At 44.4% G+C, this 12,624-nt stretch overlaps 1 protein-coding gene across 1 annotated transcript in view; it reads left to right on the top strand.

Moving 5' to 3' along the window:
* The first annotated feature begins 109 nt into the window (after positions 1-109).
* Positions 110-12,624, top strand: part of SPTBN5 (spectrin beta, non-erythrocytic 5) — a 215,039-nt gene continuing 202,524 nt past the window's right edge. The window contains exons 1-4 of the mRNA XM_060262355.1: positions 110-208; positions 1,580-2,214; positions 3,741-3,879; positions 11,214-11,859. Coding sequence (XP_060118338.1) covers positions 110-208; positions 1,580-2,214; positions 3,741-3,879; positions 11,214-11,859 — 1,519 coding nt within the window. The remainder of the gene's footprint in view (positions 209-1,579; positions 2,215-3,740; positions 3,880-11,213; positions 11,860-12,624) is intronic.

Genomic DNA, 12,624 nt, shown 5'->3' with positions numbered 1-12,624 from the left:
GTGTTAGGGAAGCTTCACTTGTGTCAGGAGAGCCTGAGCACCATGTGGGAGTGACCAGAAGTGCAAAGAGAATCCATTCTGAGAGTTAAATCTCCCTTCCCCAGTCACCATGCACTTACTAGGATCCTTCAGCAAGAACTGGGTACGATGGCAGAATATTCAGAAAGGAGCCCTGATGTCACCTCAGGATGCTTTTCCTGCCCTAAAGGTTGGTGCTACTGTTTGATCCTTCTGCACTGGGGCATGATTGTTTTTGTTTTTGTTTTGTGTAGCTTCTAAAATAGATACAAGGAATATTAGCATGTGCAGTCCATGGGTCTTTCTTCAGTTACAGTCCTTCTTTACATATCAGTCTCTCTGTTCATTAGGAAAACAGTTTGGGGCTGGGAATGCTGAACGCAACTGAAGAGACACTACATTGTCTATTCTAGGCAGTAGGTTCCCTGCACTCTTGTACATGGTGTCCAGGAGTCATTTTCAGTTTTGATTTTTTGAAGCTCGCCTTAATGGGTGGGAACAAAAAATAGCAGGGTGAAAAGAAAACAGGCTTATAATTAGGGGATGCCCGCCATTTTAGCTCCAAGAATGCTTCTTTAGGGGATGTTATGCTTGGCCATTGACAAAAGGACTCTGCAGATCCCCATGCAAGTTTCTGATAACTCAAATAGACTAACAGGATCAAGCAGCAGTTGCATAACAATGCTTATACCTAAACAGCTCTTCAGTACCAAATTTAGTGTCAAAATTATGCTTTATCTGCTACCAATATTAGGGAAAAGAGCCACTGGAAAACACACAAAGATTCATGGTGAGAATTAAAATTCAGAAATGTGACACCTAATATACCATAGTGTTTTAATTAGGATGAATTTTAATAAAGTTTTGAATCAGTGAAAAAAACACATATTTTAAAAGTTGAGAATATTTGATAATCATTATTTTACCAAAAAAAATCTAGTTGTTGAATGGCCATTGCCAGGATTTTGGTGCTTTTAGGAAAATATGATGTGAGTCCCTTGCATATCACATGCCCAAATGTCAGCAGTCTTCTGTAAGGCAGGCAGGTTATGTTTGTTTGTTTATTATTACTTTAGTTTTCTATCTACCCCTTTCCACAAGCAGACTCAGGGCGGCTAACAGTCAATTCAAAAACAAATTATGATTATAATTTAAAACAATAAAATAGCAATTAAAATGCATTTCATGGTGCTTCTCTTTTGGGAGTCTTAAAACTTTTGCACATAGTCTAGTAAGGCTGTTGTTCATATTATCTTTTAACTAGGCTGTCATCTATATCATCCTAGTAAATAGGAGAGAGAATTTTGCTACATATCCAGGTCATAAAATGGTTCTTTGTACTTGTGCAATTAACGCTTAGTATGCTTAAGACAGTGAGATTGCTTCTGTCTCAGACAATATCAGTTTAGGTAACTTCAGTAATACTACAGCTATATGAAACCGGATATGAATTTATTGAGAAATATTTTGTTTGCTTCACAACGTGATTCTACCCTGCCTTGTTTTTCTTTGAAAAGGATTTAAAATTTTGTTCGTTGGGGTGGGATGGTCTTTCCTGCAGATTGTTTTCTTTTTAAAGGAAACCGAAGACTTAAAATCACAGTATGAGCAAATGGTCTTTGAACTGTTGAATTGGATTAAACTCAAAGTGGTGGAACTGGATAATCGGCTCTTCCCCAACTCTATACAAGAGATGCGCCTTCTCATGGGCAACTTTAAGACCTTCCGCACTGTAGAGAAACCTCCCAAGTACAGGGAGAAGGGGATAATCGAAGCCCATTTCTTCCATATCAGAACCAAACAACAAGCCAACCACCAACGCCCTTATTTGCCCCCTGAAGGAAAGACACTGCAAGATTTAGAAAAGGAATGGGACAGTTTGGAGAAAGCTGAGCACAACCATGGGAAAGCACTCCAACAGGAGCTGTTGAGACTAGAAAGAGTTGAACAACTGGTCCAGAAATTCCTGAAGAAAGCAGCTCTTCGTGTGGCCTACCTGGAGAGTATGAGGGAGATAATGAGCAAGCAGGATGCTGGGAGACCTGATAATTTGGAGCAACTTGAAGCAGCTGCAAGGAGGCTGGAGGCCATTGAGGCAGACATGCTTCCCAGAGACACACGCTTCAAAGCACTTGCTGAGATGGCAGCAGAAATCAAGCAGGAGAATTATTATGATCAGGATCAAATTACAAAGATGTGAGTTGACAAGTTGTGTGTGATGAATAAATGCAGAAAAGGCTTGTAGACTAAATTAGAAGAATACACAGTAGACTATACTATATTCACATAGCCATGAAATAATGCAACATCCATTATCCAAACCAAAATCGCACATGCTCTGCAAAACACAGGAAAGTTGAAATTCCTGTACTTTTCAGTTTGACCATCCTTTCATTCAGAAATCTCAGAAGCAGTGCATTTAGAACCACCATTCTCTTTGTCATGTGTGTAAATCAATTGCAAAGTAGGGTCTGAAAGGCACTTAAATAACATGATTTAGTCTGTATCTCTGAATGTAGTAACAGAGGTTAAAAATGGCTGCTAGATATCACTATTCAGCCACAAAATTGCACACATAGTATCTACGGTGTATGTATGTATGTACGGTGATTTTTACAAAAATCTTACCAGAAACATTGAAGATGTTCTCATATATCCCATGAGAATGCCTGGAGAGGAATCTTTTGCATTTTATCTGTGTTAATCACATTATATTCATTTATAAAGTTTTGACGATCTCAATGTATTATTCATCTTTAGGGTTGCCAACAGGTCTGGAGAAATCTGTTCCTTTAGTGGAGGCTTAATGGGATGCTGTTTACTAGATAGTGTTATTTACCTCCAGGTACCTCCATGTAGTGTTGCCAACTCTTAAATGGGAAACCTCTGGAGAGTTGGGAGATGCTGTGGAGGGCACAGTTTTGGGATATAAGCAGGGGTGTGATATCACAGAGTCCATCCTTGAGGGGAACCAATCTTTGTAGTCTGCAATTCTGGGAGAACTCCAGTCTCCTGCTCCACCTGGCAGCTTCTACTTCCATGCCATGAAATGCTTCAACTTCCTATTTCCACAGGATAAGCCTTTTTTAAAGGGAGAGGGCATTTTTTCACCAGGTCTATTGGCAACCCTGTATCATATTCAAATGGCTTCCATAATATCAGAGTGTATTCAAAATGTTTCATGAGCATGGACACATTTTACAAGTGAGACAGTTACTTAACATAAACATCCCGTGCTAAATTCCTCTCCATGCCATTCTATAACGTATAGTTCAACCTATGCCTTATTGTGATGTGAGCTTTTCCATGTTTGTTAGTTGCAGTGAAAGGAGAAGAGAAGGGATGTGAAAATACATATAGTCATGACATAGGGTTATCCACTCTGGAATGGAAAATATCTGGAGATTTGGGGGCTGGAGCCTGGGGAGGGCAGGGTTTGGAGAGGGGTGGGAACTCAGTGTGGCATAATTCAATAGAGTTCACCTTCCAAAGCAGCCATTTTCTCCAGGGGAACTGATCTCTGTCACCTGGAAATCAGTTCTAATTCCAGAAGATCTCCAGGCCCCCACCTGGAGTTTGGCAATCCTACCATGACAACATGGAGAGAAATGGTAAAAACTCAGTGAAGGACTACCATTTTTGTTGACAACCTGTCTAACATGTAGTTCTCCCAAATGTGCTGATTCACATTTTTTTCATTTTCCTGCCCCTCCCCCCCATAGGCAAAGGGACATTGCAGAACAGTGGCAAGATCTTCTGAGTCAATTCCAAAGACAAAGACAATCTCTGAAAGTTACACAGGAAGGTTTGGTCCTTCTCAGACACATTGATACCATTGTGGAAGAACTTAAAGAGCTGCAGGTATTTTGCATAATACGTGCTTCTTGCTGACATTATTTTAATAATAATAATAATAAAATTTTATTTATATCCCGCCTTCCCCGCCTAGGCAGGCTCAGGGCGGCTAACAACATATTCATACATTAGTTATAGCGTACTAGTTTTTAACTTGATAAATGTTTTATGGTTTTATATGTTTTATGGAATTGATTGTTTTTATGATACTGTAAGCCGCCCTGAGTCCGCTTGCGGAGAGGGCGGGATATAAATGTAAAGTAATAAATAATAATAAATAATAGTTATACAAAAACTTTAAAACCAACATTATCTTAAAACCATTCTAATTCACATTTAACGTAATTTAACATAATTTAATAGTGACAGTGGTATTCCTGGTGCTATTTTGTCAGCATAATGGCAAAGATCACTGAGGCAGAAGTCATTTAGGCGGACCCATCAGTTCAGCGATGCTTAATCAGCAGTCCGCAAAGGCCAACCTAAAAAAGATGGTTTTGCAGGCCCTGCAGAATTGGTCAAGACTCCGCAGGGCCCGCACCTCTTCCGGGAGCTGGTTCCATAGGCATGGAGCTGCAATGGAGAAGGCCCGTGTGCAGGTGTTCTGCAATTTCTCCTCCTTTGGCCCGGGAATAGTCAGCTTGTTCTTCCCTGCTGACCTCAGTGCTCTCTGGGGCTCGTATGGGGAAAGACAATCCCTCAGGTAGGCAGGTCCTCGACCATATAGGGCTTTAAAGGTAATAATCAGCACTTTGTAGTGAACCCAGTATGTAACTGGCAGCCAGTGCAGTTCGCGCAGCCCTGGCTGTATGTGTTCCCATTTCGGGAGTCCTAGTAGCAGCCTAGCCGCCGCGTTCTGCACCAGCTGCAGCTTCCAGGTTTGACACAGAGGCAGCCCCATGTAGAGGGCATTACAGTAGTCCAATCTTGAGGTGACCGTCGCATGAATCACTGTTGCTAGGTCCCGACGCTCCAGGAAAGGGGCCAACTGCCTTGCCCGCTTCAGATGAAAAAACACCGACTTGGCAGTGGCTGCTATCTGGGCCTCCATTGATAATGAAGGCTCCAGTAGAACTCCCAGGCTCTTGACTTGGCACGCCGCTTTCAGCAGCGCACCGTCAAAAACTGGGAGAGGTGTTTCCCTCTCTAGAGTGCCAAGGCCCACGCAAAGGACCTCTGTCTTCGTCGGGTTCAACTTCAACCCACTCAGCCTAAGCCAGGTTGCCACGGCCTGCAGTGCCTGGTCCAAATTCCCTGGGACGCAGTCAGGCCGGCCATCCATTAGCAGATAGAGCTGGGTGTCATCTGCATATTGATGACAACCAAGCCCAAACCTCCGGGCAATCTGGGCAAGGGGGCGCATGTAGATGTTAAATAATATTGGGGAGAGGACTGCTCCCTGGGGCACCCCACAGTCTAGTGTGCGCCTCTGGGACAGCTCGCTCCCGATTGCCACCCTTTGTCCCTGTCCCTTGAGGAAGGAGGAAAGCCATTGTAAGGCCAACCCCCTAACCCCTATGTCGGCGAGGCGGCGGGTCAGTAGCTGATGGTCGACCGTATCGAACGCCGCCGACAGATCTAACAGCATCAGCACCGCCACACCACCTTGATCCAGTTGCCGCTGGAGGTCATCTACCAAGGCGACCAGCACTGTCTCCGTCCCATGGCCCGGACGGAAGCCTGACTGGCAAGGGTCTAGGTCTTAGTAACAGCTAAGAATTATAATGGATATATTGTGAAAAATGATAATGTTGTGTCTGCAGGTCTGAAAAGTAGGTGTTTATACTCAACAATATAAATTTGAATTTTCAATAGCAAATGAATTGGTAGAGAATTACTAGGGATGAAAATACAAGCTTAAATGAATGAAATCTATATAGGGTTGCCAGGTCCAATTCAAGAAATATCTGGGGACTTTGGGGGTGGAGCCAGGAGCAAGGTTGTGACAAGCATAATTGAATTCCAAAGAGAGTTCTGGCCAAATGACCTCGTGGAGATCCTGGCTGCCTTACAGCCCCTTGGAGGGTTGGCTGGAACCACCTCAAGGCCCCTCTCTCTTTCCAATGCCACCAATTGATCAATGATGGCCTGCTGTGTGACTGCCTCTTCCTCCTCCCCAGGGGCATTACTGGCCACCCCACCTAACTTGGCAGGCCTCTTAAGGGGCTGCTTTCCCTTGGAAGGGCCCTGCCCTTTTTTAGGCCCCATTACTGAAACCCAGCAAGAGCTGTTGGAAGAAATAATGAACCACCCAGACACCCTTCAGGAGTCCAACCCCACAAAAGGTGATGAAGGAATATGGGGGGGGGGGGGCTCCGCACCAAAGGGGAAGTTGAAGGGAGGCAGCAGAAGGCCACAAATTCACCCCCCGCACTGGCTGCCCTCCTATCTAATTGCCCCCACCCCACTCCTGAAAGAAAAGGGGGGTTGTCTCTCTGCCGGCTGCTTGCACGACAGAGGGAGGTGAACAGCGCACCGTTGCTGCAGCTCACAAAAACAAACTGCCCGCCTGCATTGCATCCCTCACTGCCTCCAAGCACCATGGACACCACCGCAGCATCATTGGCTCTTCCGCACGCTCCTCGCCCCCCACTCGCCCCAACGGAAGGATGTTCAAGCAGCATCCTTACCCGCTGAGAAACGAAAGAGCACTGCATGCTCTTGAGCAGGGCTAGGGCTTATAAAGCCCCCAGCATCCCACCCTCCTTCAGTCCCCGGATGGGCTGGAAGGCTTGTTAGCCTCCCATCCATCCGGGAAGGCAAACGCAGCCCCCTGGTCTCAGCCGCTGTGCGGCGCAGCCAGAGAGTGGTCAGATTCTGTAATGGTTTGTCATCTGGACTGGCTTCTAGAGTCTGAAGATCCATAGGAATATTATTTATACAGAAACCCAAAGGTGCTTAGGAGGGCAACAGTGGGAGGGTTTTTGAAGTTCTGGCCCTGCTGGTGGACCTCTTGATGGCACTTGGGTTTTGGCCACTGTGTGACACAGAGTGTTGGATGGGCCACTGGCCTAATCCAACATAGCTTCTCTTATGCTTTTATGACAGGAGTTCCAGGAGAAATTGCATGGTGAGTGTGTCAAGTAGAAATCTTAGCAGTGATTTCAATAATAATAAGAAAAAGTCTAGAAATAGTCATGTAGAGCAAGACTGGGAGTGACAAGCAAGTCAAGACTCAGGGTATACAAATGTGATTACAAAGCTGAGCACAAGTTTAAATGATGAGGGTGATTCTTGCTGGGAATAAAAGAAACAAAAAAAAATAGTTTCATGGGCTGGAGGGTAGTGGAGGTGTCAGGAAGAGTTCTTTGCATCAAACCTTTGCCAGATAAGAATATCCAGAATCAGATAGTCAAGGCTTTGTCACAATAGTATTCTTTTGTTCAGGATCTCTGGAAGATCTTTTGTCAGGCTAGATCAAGGTCAAGAAATCAAAGCATGGTGATTTGGTTGATTTGACATGGTCTGAAATGATAACTATGAACCTGGCCATGCCTGACAGAGGCTCCTCTCTGGGCTCATTCTTTTATGCTAAGACTGCATGTGGCCAATTGAACTTTATTTATTTATTTTATGATTTATATCCCACCCTTCCCAACAAGTGGCTCAGGGCGGCTCACAACACAAAATTTCACATAAATAGAATTTAAGCATAAAAACAGTTAAAATAATTAAAACATTTAAAATTTTAAGACATTTAAAACATTTAAAACATTAGGGACAGCAGACATCTAGTATAACTACACATGGTTTCTTGTACCAGCTAGTCATAGGCCAGCCGGAAGAGGGTTGTCTTACAGGCCCTGCGGAACTGGGCAAGGTCCCGCAGGGCCCTCACCTCTTCCGGCAGCTGGTTCCACCAGGAAGGGGCCGTAACAGAAAAGGCCCGGTCCCTGGTAGATTATAAGCGGGCTTCTTTTGGCCTGGGGATAACTAGGAGATTTCAAGTTCCCGACTTTATTTTGCACACATGCATACACACATCCCCCATCAGTGTTTACAGTAAACAACTCTTTGAACTGGAACAGAACAGTCCAATTTTGTCCAATATGACAGGACAGGTAGACTCACAGACCAAAGTTGGTAGATAGGTGCCACAAAATGAAGACAGAATAGTCTTGGCAACAATATTTGCATGCATGTAACCACTTGGTAAACTGGGCATCTGTAAAATCCTGCTGTGTTCAAAAGAGAATTTTATCTTTACCCTTCTTCCTCAGATTTCTGATAAGTACTTGTTTTATGGTAAAACTCTCATCTCTTGAAAGGCTATAACAAGTAGATACCTGTAAACTGTGCTAAGCTACCATTTGGTAAATGTAGTTCAAGAAAGTGGTCGAATATGGGTGCATATTCTTGATACCTCATTCTATTCCCAGGTCCTAGGTAGTTCACAGGATTGTGGTAAAGAGCTCTTGGAAGCAGAAGATTTATTAGAGAAGCACCAATTCATTTCCTCCCAGGCCTTTTCCCTTGGAGAGAGGATCAGTCATATCACTGAAAGAGCCAAAGAGAACATGAAAAGTAAATCAGTCAAATCAGATGTGCTTCAAGCCAAACTTTGCATGCTCCACCAACTACATCAAAATCTTCTGGACCTCTGTAAAACACGGTAAATTTCTTCTCATTCATTTCTTCTTAAAGAACACAGATGGAAAGCCCTTGCAAAATTTCAAGGTATCAGTATATTTCTCATATACTAATGTTAGTATAGTTAAAGAGAGTGTGGCTGTATAAAACTAGTATTACAAAGTTACTCTCAGATATATTGTCCATTCTATAATATGAAGAAAGTATTTGTCAGTAGAAAGCAAGTTTGGCTCTCAGAAACCCTTTATCCAGCTGGTTAGAATTGTTTTATGTTATACAGTTGTTTTTGTTTTAGATCACCTGATCTTTTAAAAGATGTATCCAAGTGGGCAGCCATGTTGGTCTGAAGCGGTAGAACAAAATAGAAGTCAAGTGCACCTTTAAGACCAACGAAGTTTTATTCAGAATGTAAGCTTTCGTGTGCTCTAAGCACACTTCATCAGACAAGGAATCAGGTACTGTACTACATGAAAGCTTACATTCTGAATAAAACTTTGTTGGTCTTAAAGGTGCACTTGACTCCTACTTTATTTTAAAAGGTGTGTCAATGATTTTGAACATGCCATTATGAAGCCATACCTTGTCTCCTCCCACTATTAATGCAGAGAAAATAATGAATGGAAATAGTTATGTTTAGGATCAGAAGGGGAACTAACACATATTCAGATACATAACAGTAGTCTTGTTCTCACATATTAAATGGGTTAAACAAGATGTGTTCTGAGAGGGATGCAGTCACATAGAAGATTTAAAATGCAACCTGACTCATCATAGGTATGACCAAATTATCCAATAGCAATTCCCATAAGAGGGGTGGCTTGAACAAGTGACGCTATGAACCTGGAAACTGCTGCCCAGTTGCAGTTTGTACTTGGACACTGGCAGTGCCATCCTAAGTCAAGTTACACCCTTCCAAGCCCATTGACTTAAATGGACTTTAAAAAGTGTAACTCTGCTTAGGATTGCCTGGTGAGTTATCTATGCCTTCTGTACATTTGGATATATATGCCTGAGGAAGTTATTTCACAATGTCACATAGAAATGTTTATGATACCGTGAACCAGTCTCAGATCACTCACAAATACATGTACTGTATATTTCATGGCTAGATGCAGTTCCTGGGTATCAGTAGGGAGGAAGTAGATCTTTCCTGATTCTCATGAGTGTCTTGATCATGGGCCAAAATAGTCATGCCAGAAACTTTCTGTGAGACCCCTCTTCAGACACACCTCAGTTTATAGTAGTGATGAAACTCTGTAAGGACCTTTGCCACCAAGGTTCATGTAAAGTAATTCTGTTTGAATTGGATCCGCTATGGATGGTCTGCTGTGCACTGAAGAGAATTTAGTTGCCATTTGCTTCATAGACTCACAAGGAAAAAATTAGTTTCAGAAGATAGCTATGCTGGACTGCAGTAGAACAGCTAGTTTCAAGTCCAGGAGCACTTTAGAGACCAACAAGATTGTTTGGGTATAAGTTTTCGACAATCAAAGCTCCCTTCATCAGATACAAATTGTAATGAAGATTTGAGTCTTTATATCTCAGGCAGAAGGTGCAAAGAAGGAATTCAGGATGGAAAGTACAGTGTGCATAGTAATTGGCTGCGAGTGCACTGTACCTCTGCATCCTGAGATACTTCTTTGCAACATTGCTCCCCAGGACTTTTTTTGTAGAAAAAGTCCAGCAGGAATATATTTGCATATTAGGCCACACCCCTGGACATCACCATTGTTTTGCACAAAGCTTTTTTGTAGAAAAAGCCCAGCAGTAACTTATTTGTGTATTAGGCCATACCCCCTGACATCATTGTTTCACACAGGGTTTTTTTGTAGAAACAGCCCAGCATGAACTCATTTGCATATGAGGCCACACCTCCTGATGCCAAGCTAGCCAGAACTGTGTTCCTGTGCATTCCTGCTAAAAAAAAAAGCCCTGCCCCTCCCACCTTCTGGCTGGGATAAGAACTTGCATCTGTCTCTGACGAATGAATCTTTGACTCTTAAATGCTTATATAAAAAAATCTTGTTGGTCTCTACAGTGCTGCTAGATTCAAATCTAGGTTTAAAAATGTTTATTTTAATACAGACTGAAACTATTTTTATGAGGTTTTGCAGAATTTCTAAAACTAAATGAATTGAGAGGCATCATTTCTACCTTTGATTAGACAAAACCAGCTGGGAGAGGCTTTGAATTTTTTTGAGTTTTTCCATGAGTGCAAAGAAGAGGAGTTGTGGCTGTCTGAAAAGTTGAAGACAACAACCTTAGAGTTCAGTCTCAGTCACATTGCCGCCTCTCTTCAGAGCAATAAGGTAGGTTTGTATCATTCATTGTTACAAAGTTATCTGTTCTTGTCCATTTATGCATCTTTTTCATTCAGATTCTTAGGATAGCTCTGTCAGTGCTTCAACCAAAGCCTTTCTAAAAGTCCAAGTTAAAAAGAGATACAAATGGAATTGTTATGTATGTGGACTCAAGTGAAGACTTTGGGTGTACCTGCTGGGCTCACTGGAGCCATACGGACTGAGCTTGGGGACTTGGGAACAAAGGACTGTAGGATCCAAATCTCTGCAGCCCTAGACCAATCACAAGCCCCCACCAGTTTGAATGACCCAATGATGTGCTAGCGCAGGAATCCAGAGATGTATATAAGTTGGGCCGGTAGGCCCCCATCCCCAGTCTTGTAATGTAGCCCTATCCTATGTCTATTAAAGAGCTTGTGATCACTCAACTGGTGACTCATCCATGCATAGAACCCACTATATTATAGTGGTGATGAAGGTGAGATCCGGATGAGCAAGGACCAGGATCAACCTGCATTGCCAAACGCCCAGAGCTCCAGCGCTACCACGCAACAGGCACTGCCACCCGGCCCGACCATGGGCACCGTGTCCAGATTGCGAAACTCCATTCTGCAGTTTGACATAGCTCAGCCCAAGGCCTGGGAAGCCTGGGTCAAAAGACTCAAGTACCACCTCATGGCACAACGAATCAAGGATGACGAACCAGAAATCAAAAAGGCCATTCTGCTGAGCAACTGCGGGATCACAATCGTACAGCTCGCGGAGGGCCTGGTCGCACCAGGAACGCTCAAAGCATCCTCCTTCGATAAAATCATCAAGGCACTGACCGGCCATTTCATCCTGAAGCCTACCCGCCTCACCCGGCAGCTACAGTTCTTCGACAGATTCCAGGAACCAAATGAGACGGCCACAACCTTCCTGACCCGCCTGCACAACGTGGGAAGGAAGGCGGACTACGGCGTGCAACTTGAAGAAGCCCTGATCGTGAAGTTCACTCACAGCCTCCAGGACTCGAAGGCAGGTAGGAAAATCACTACGGAAGATGATCCTACCCTGGCGAAGGCCCTACAGATAGCCACTGCCACCAAGGATGTGAGTAAGGAGAAGGCCCGGTGCTCGGGCACCAGCACTCACTAGCTGTGACCGGCTACAGAGTTGGAAGACTCCGACAGGAACGACGCCCTGAAGCTGCACCAGGCAAGTCAACAAAAGCCATGAGCACGGGTGACAGAAACGACCACCCCCAAGACCTGCACCAGCTGCGGGGAGCCACACGAGCAACGGACCTGCAGGTTCTGAAGCACAACCTGCCACACGTGTGGAAAGGCCGGGCAGCTGGCCAGGGTCTGCCGATCGTCGGCGCAGTGGCAAGGGAAACCTCCATGCCAACAAGATGGCCACCGCCATGAGGTCGCACTTGTGGATGACATCCAGGCACTCTCCACAATGCGGACCCAGATATGCCAACTGCCTCTTCCATCCCCTGATCATTACCATGTGACTGTGTTCATTGACGGCAAACCCTGCAAAATGGAAGTAAACTCGGGGGCAGGCCAGACAGTCATTTCAGCCCACACATTTAGGGGGTTATGCCCAGGGGGAGAGGCCCAACTACAACCATCCCTATTCATAGTCCACGATTTCCAAAAGCGGGAGGTTGCAATCCTGGGAGTGGGCCTGGTCCAGGTTACATACAGGAGGTTCAAGGGCAAGCTTCCCCTAATCGTCGTGGAAGGGGACCTGAGTAGCCTGCTGGGGCGGGCCTGTTTCAAGGCCCTAGGGATACGACTAATGGGTATTCATCATGCCCCCATTCAAAGAGACTTCCAAACCGTGTGCAAGGAATTTCCCACTGTGTTTG

Source organism: Heteronotia binoei, chromosome 21 (genome assembly GCF_032191835.1).
Source record: "Heteronotia binoei isolate CCM8104 ecotype False Entrance Well chromosome 21, APGP_CSIRO_Hbin_v1, whole genome shotgun sequence".
In the NCBI taxonomy this organism is placed as follows: domain Eukaryota; kingdom Metazoa; phylum Chordata; class Lepidosauria; order Squamata; family Gekkonidae; genus Heteronotia; species Heteronotia binoei.
This window is presented reverse-complemented; position numbering and strand designations above follow the sequence as displayed.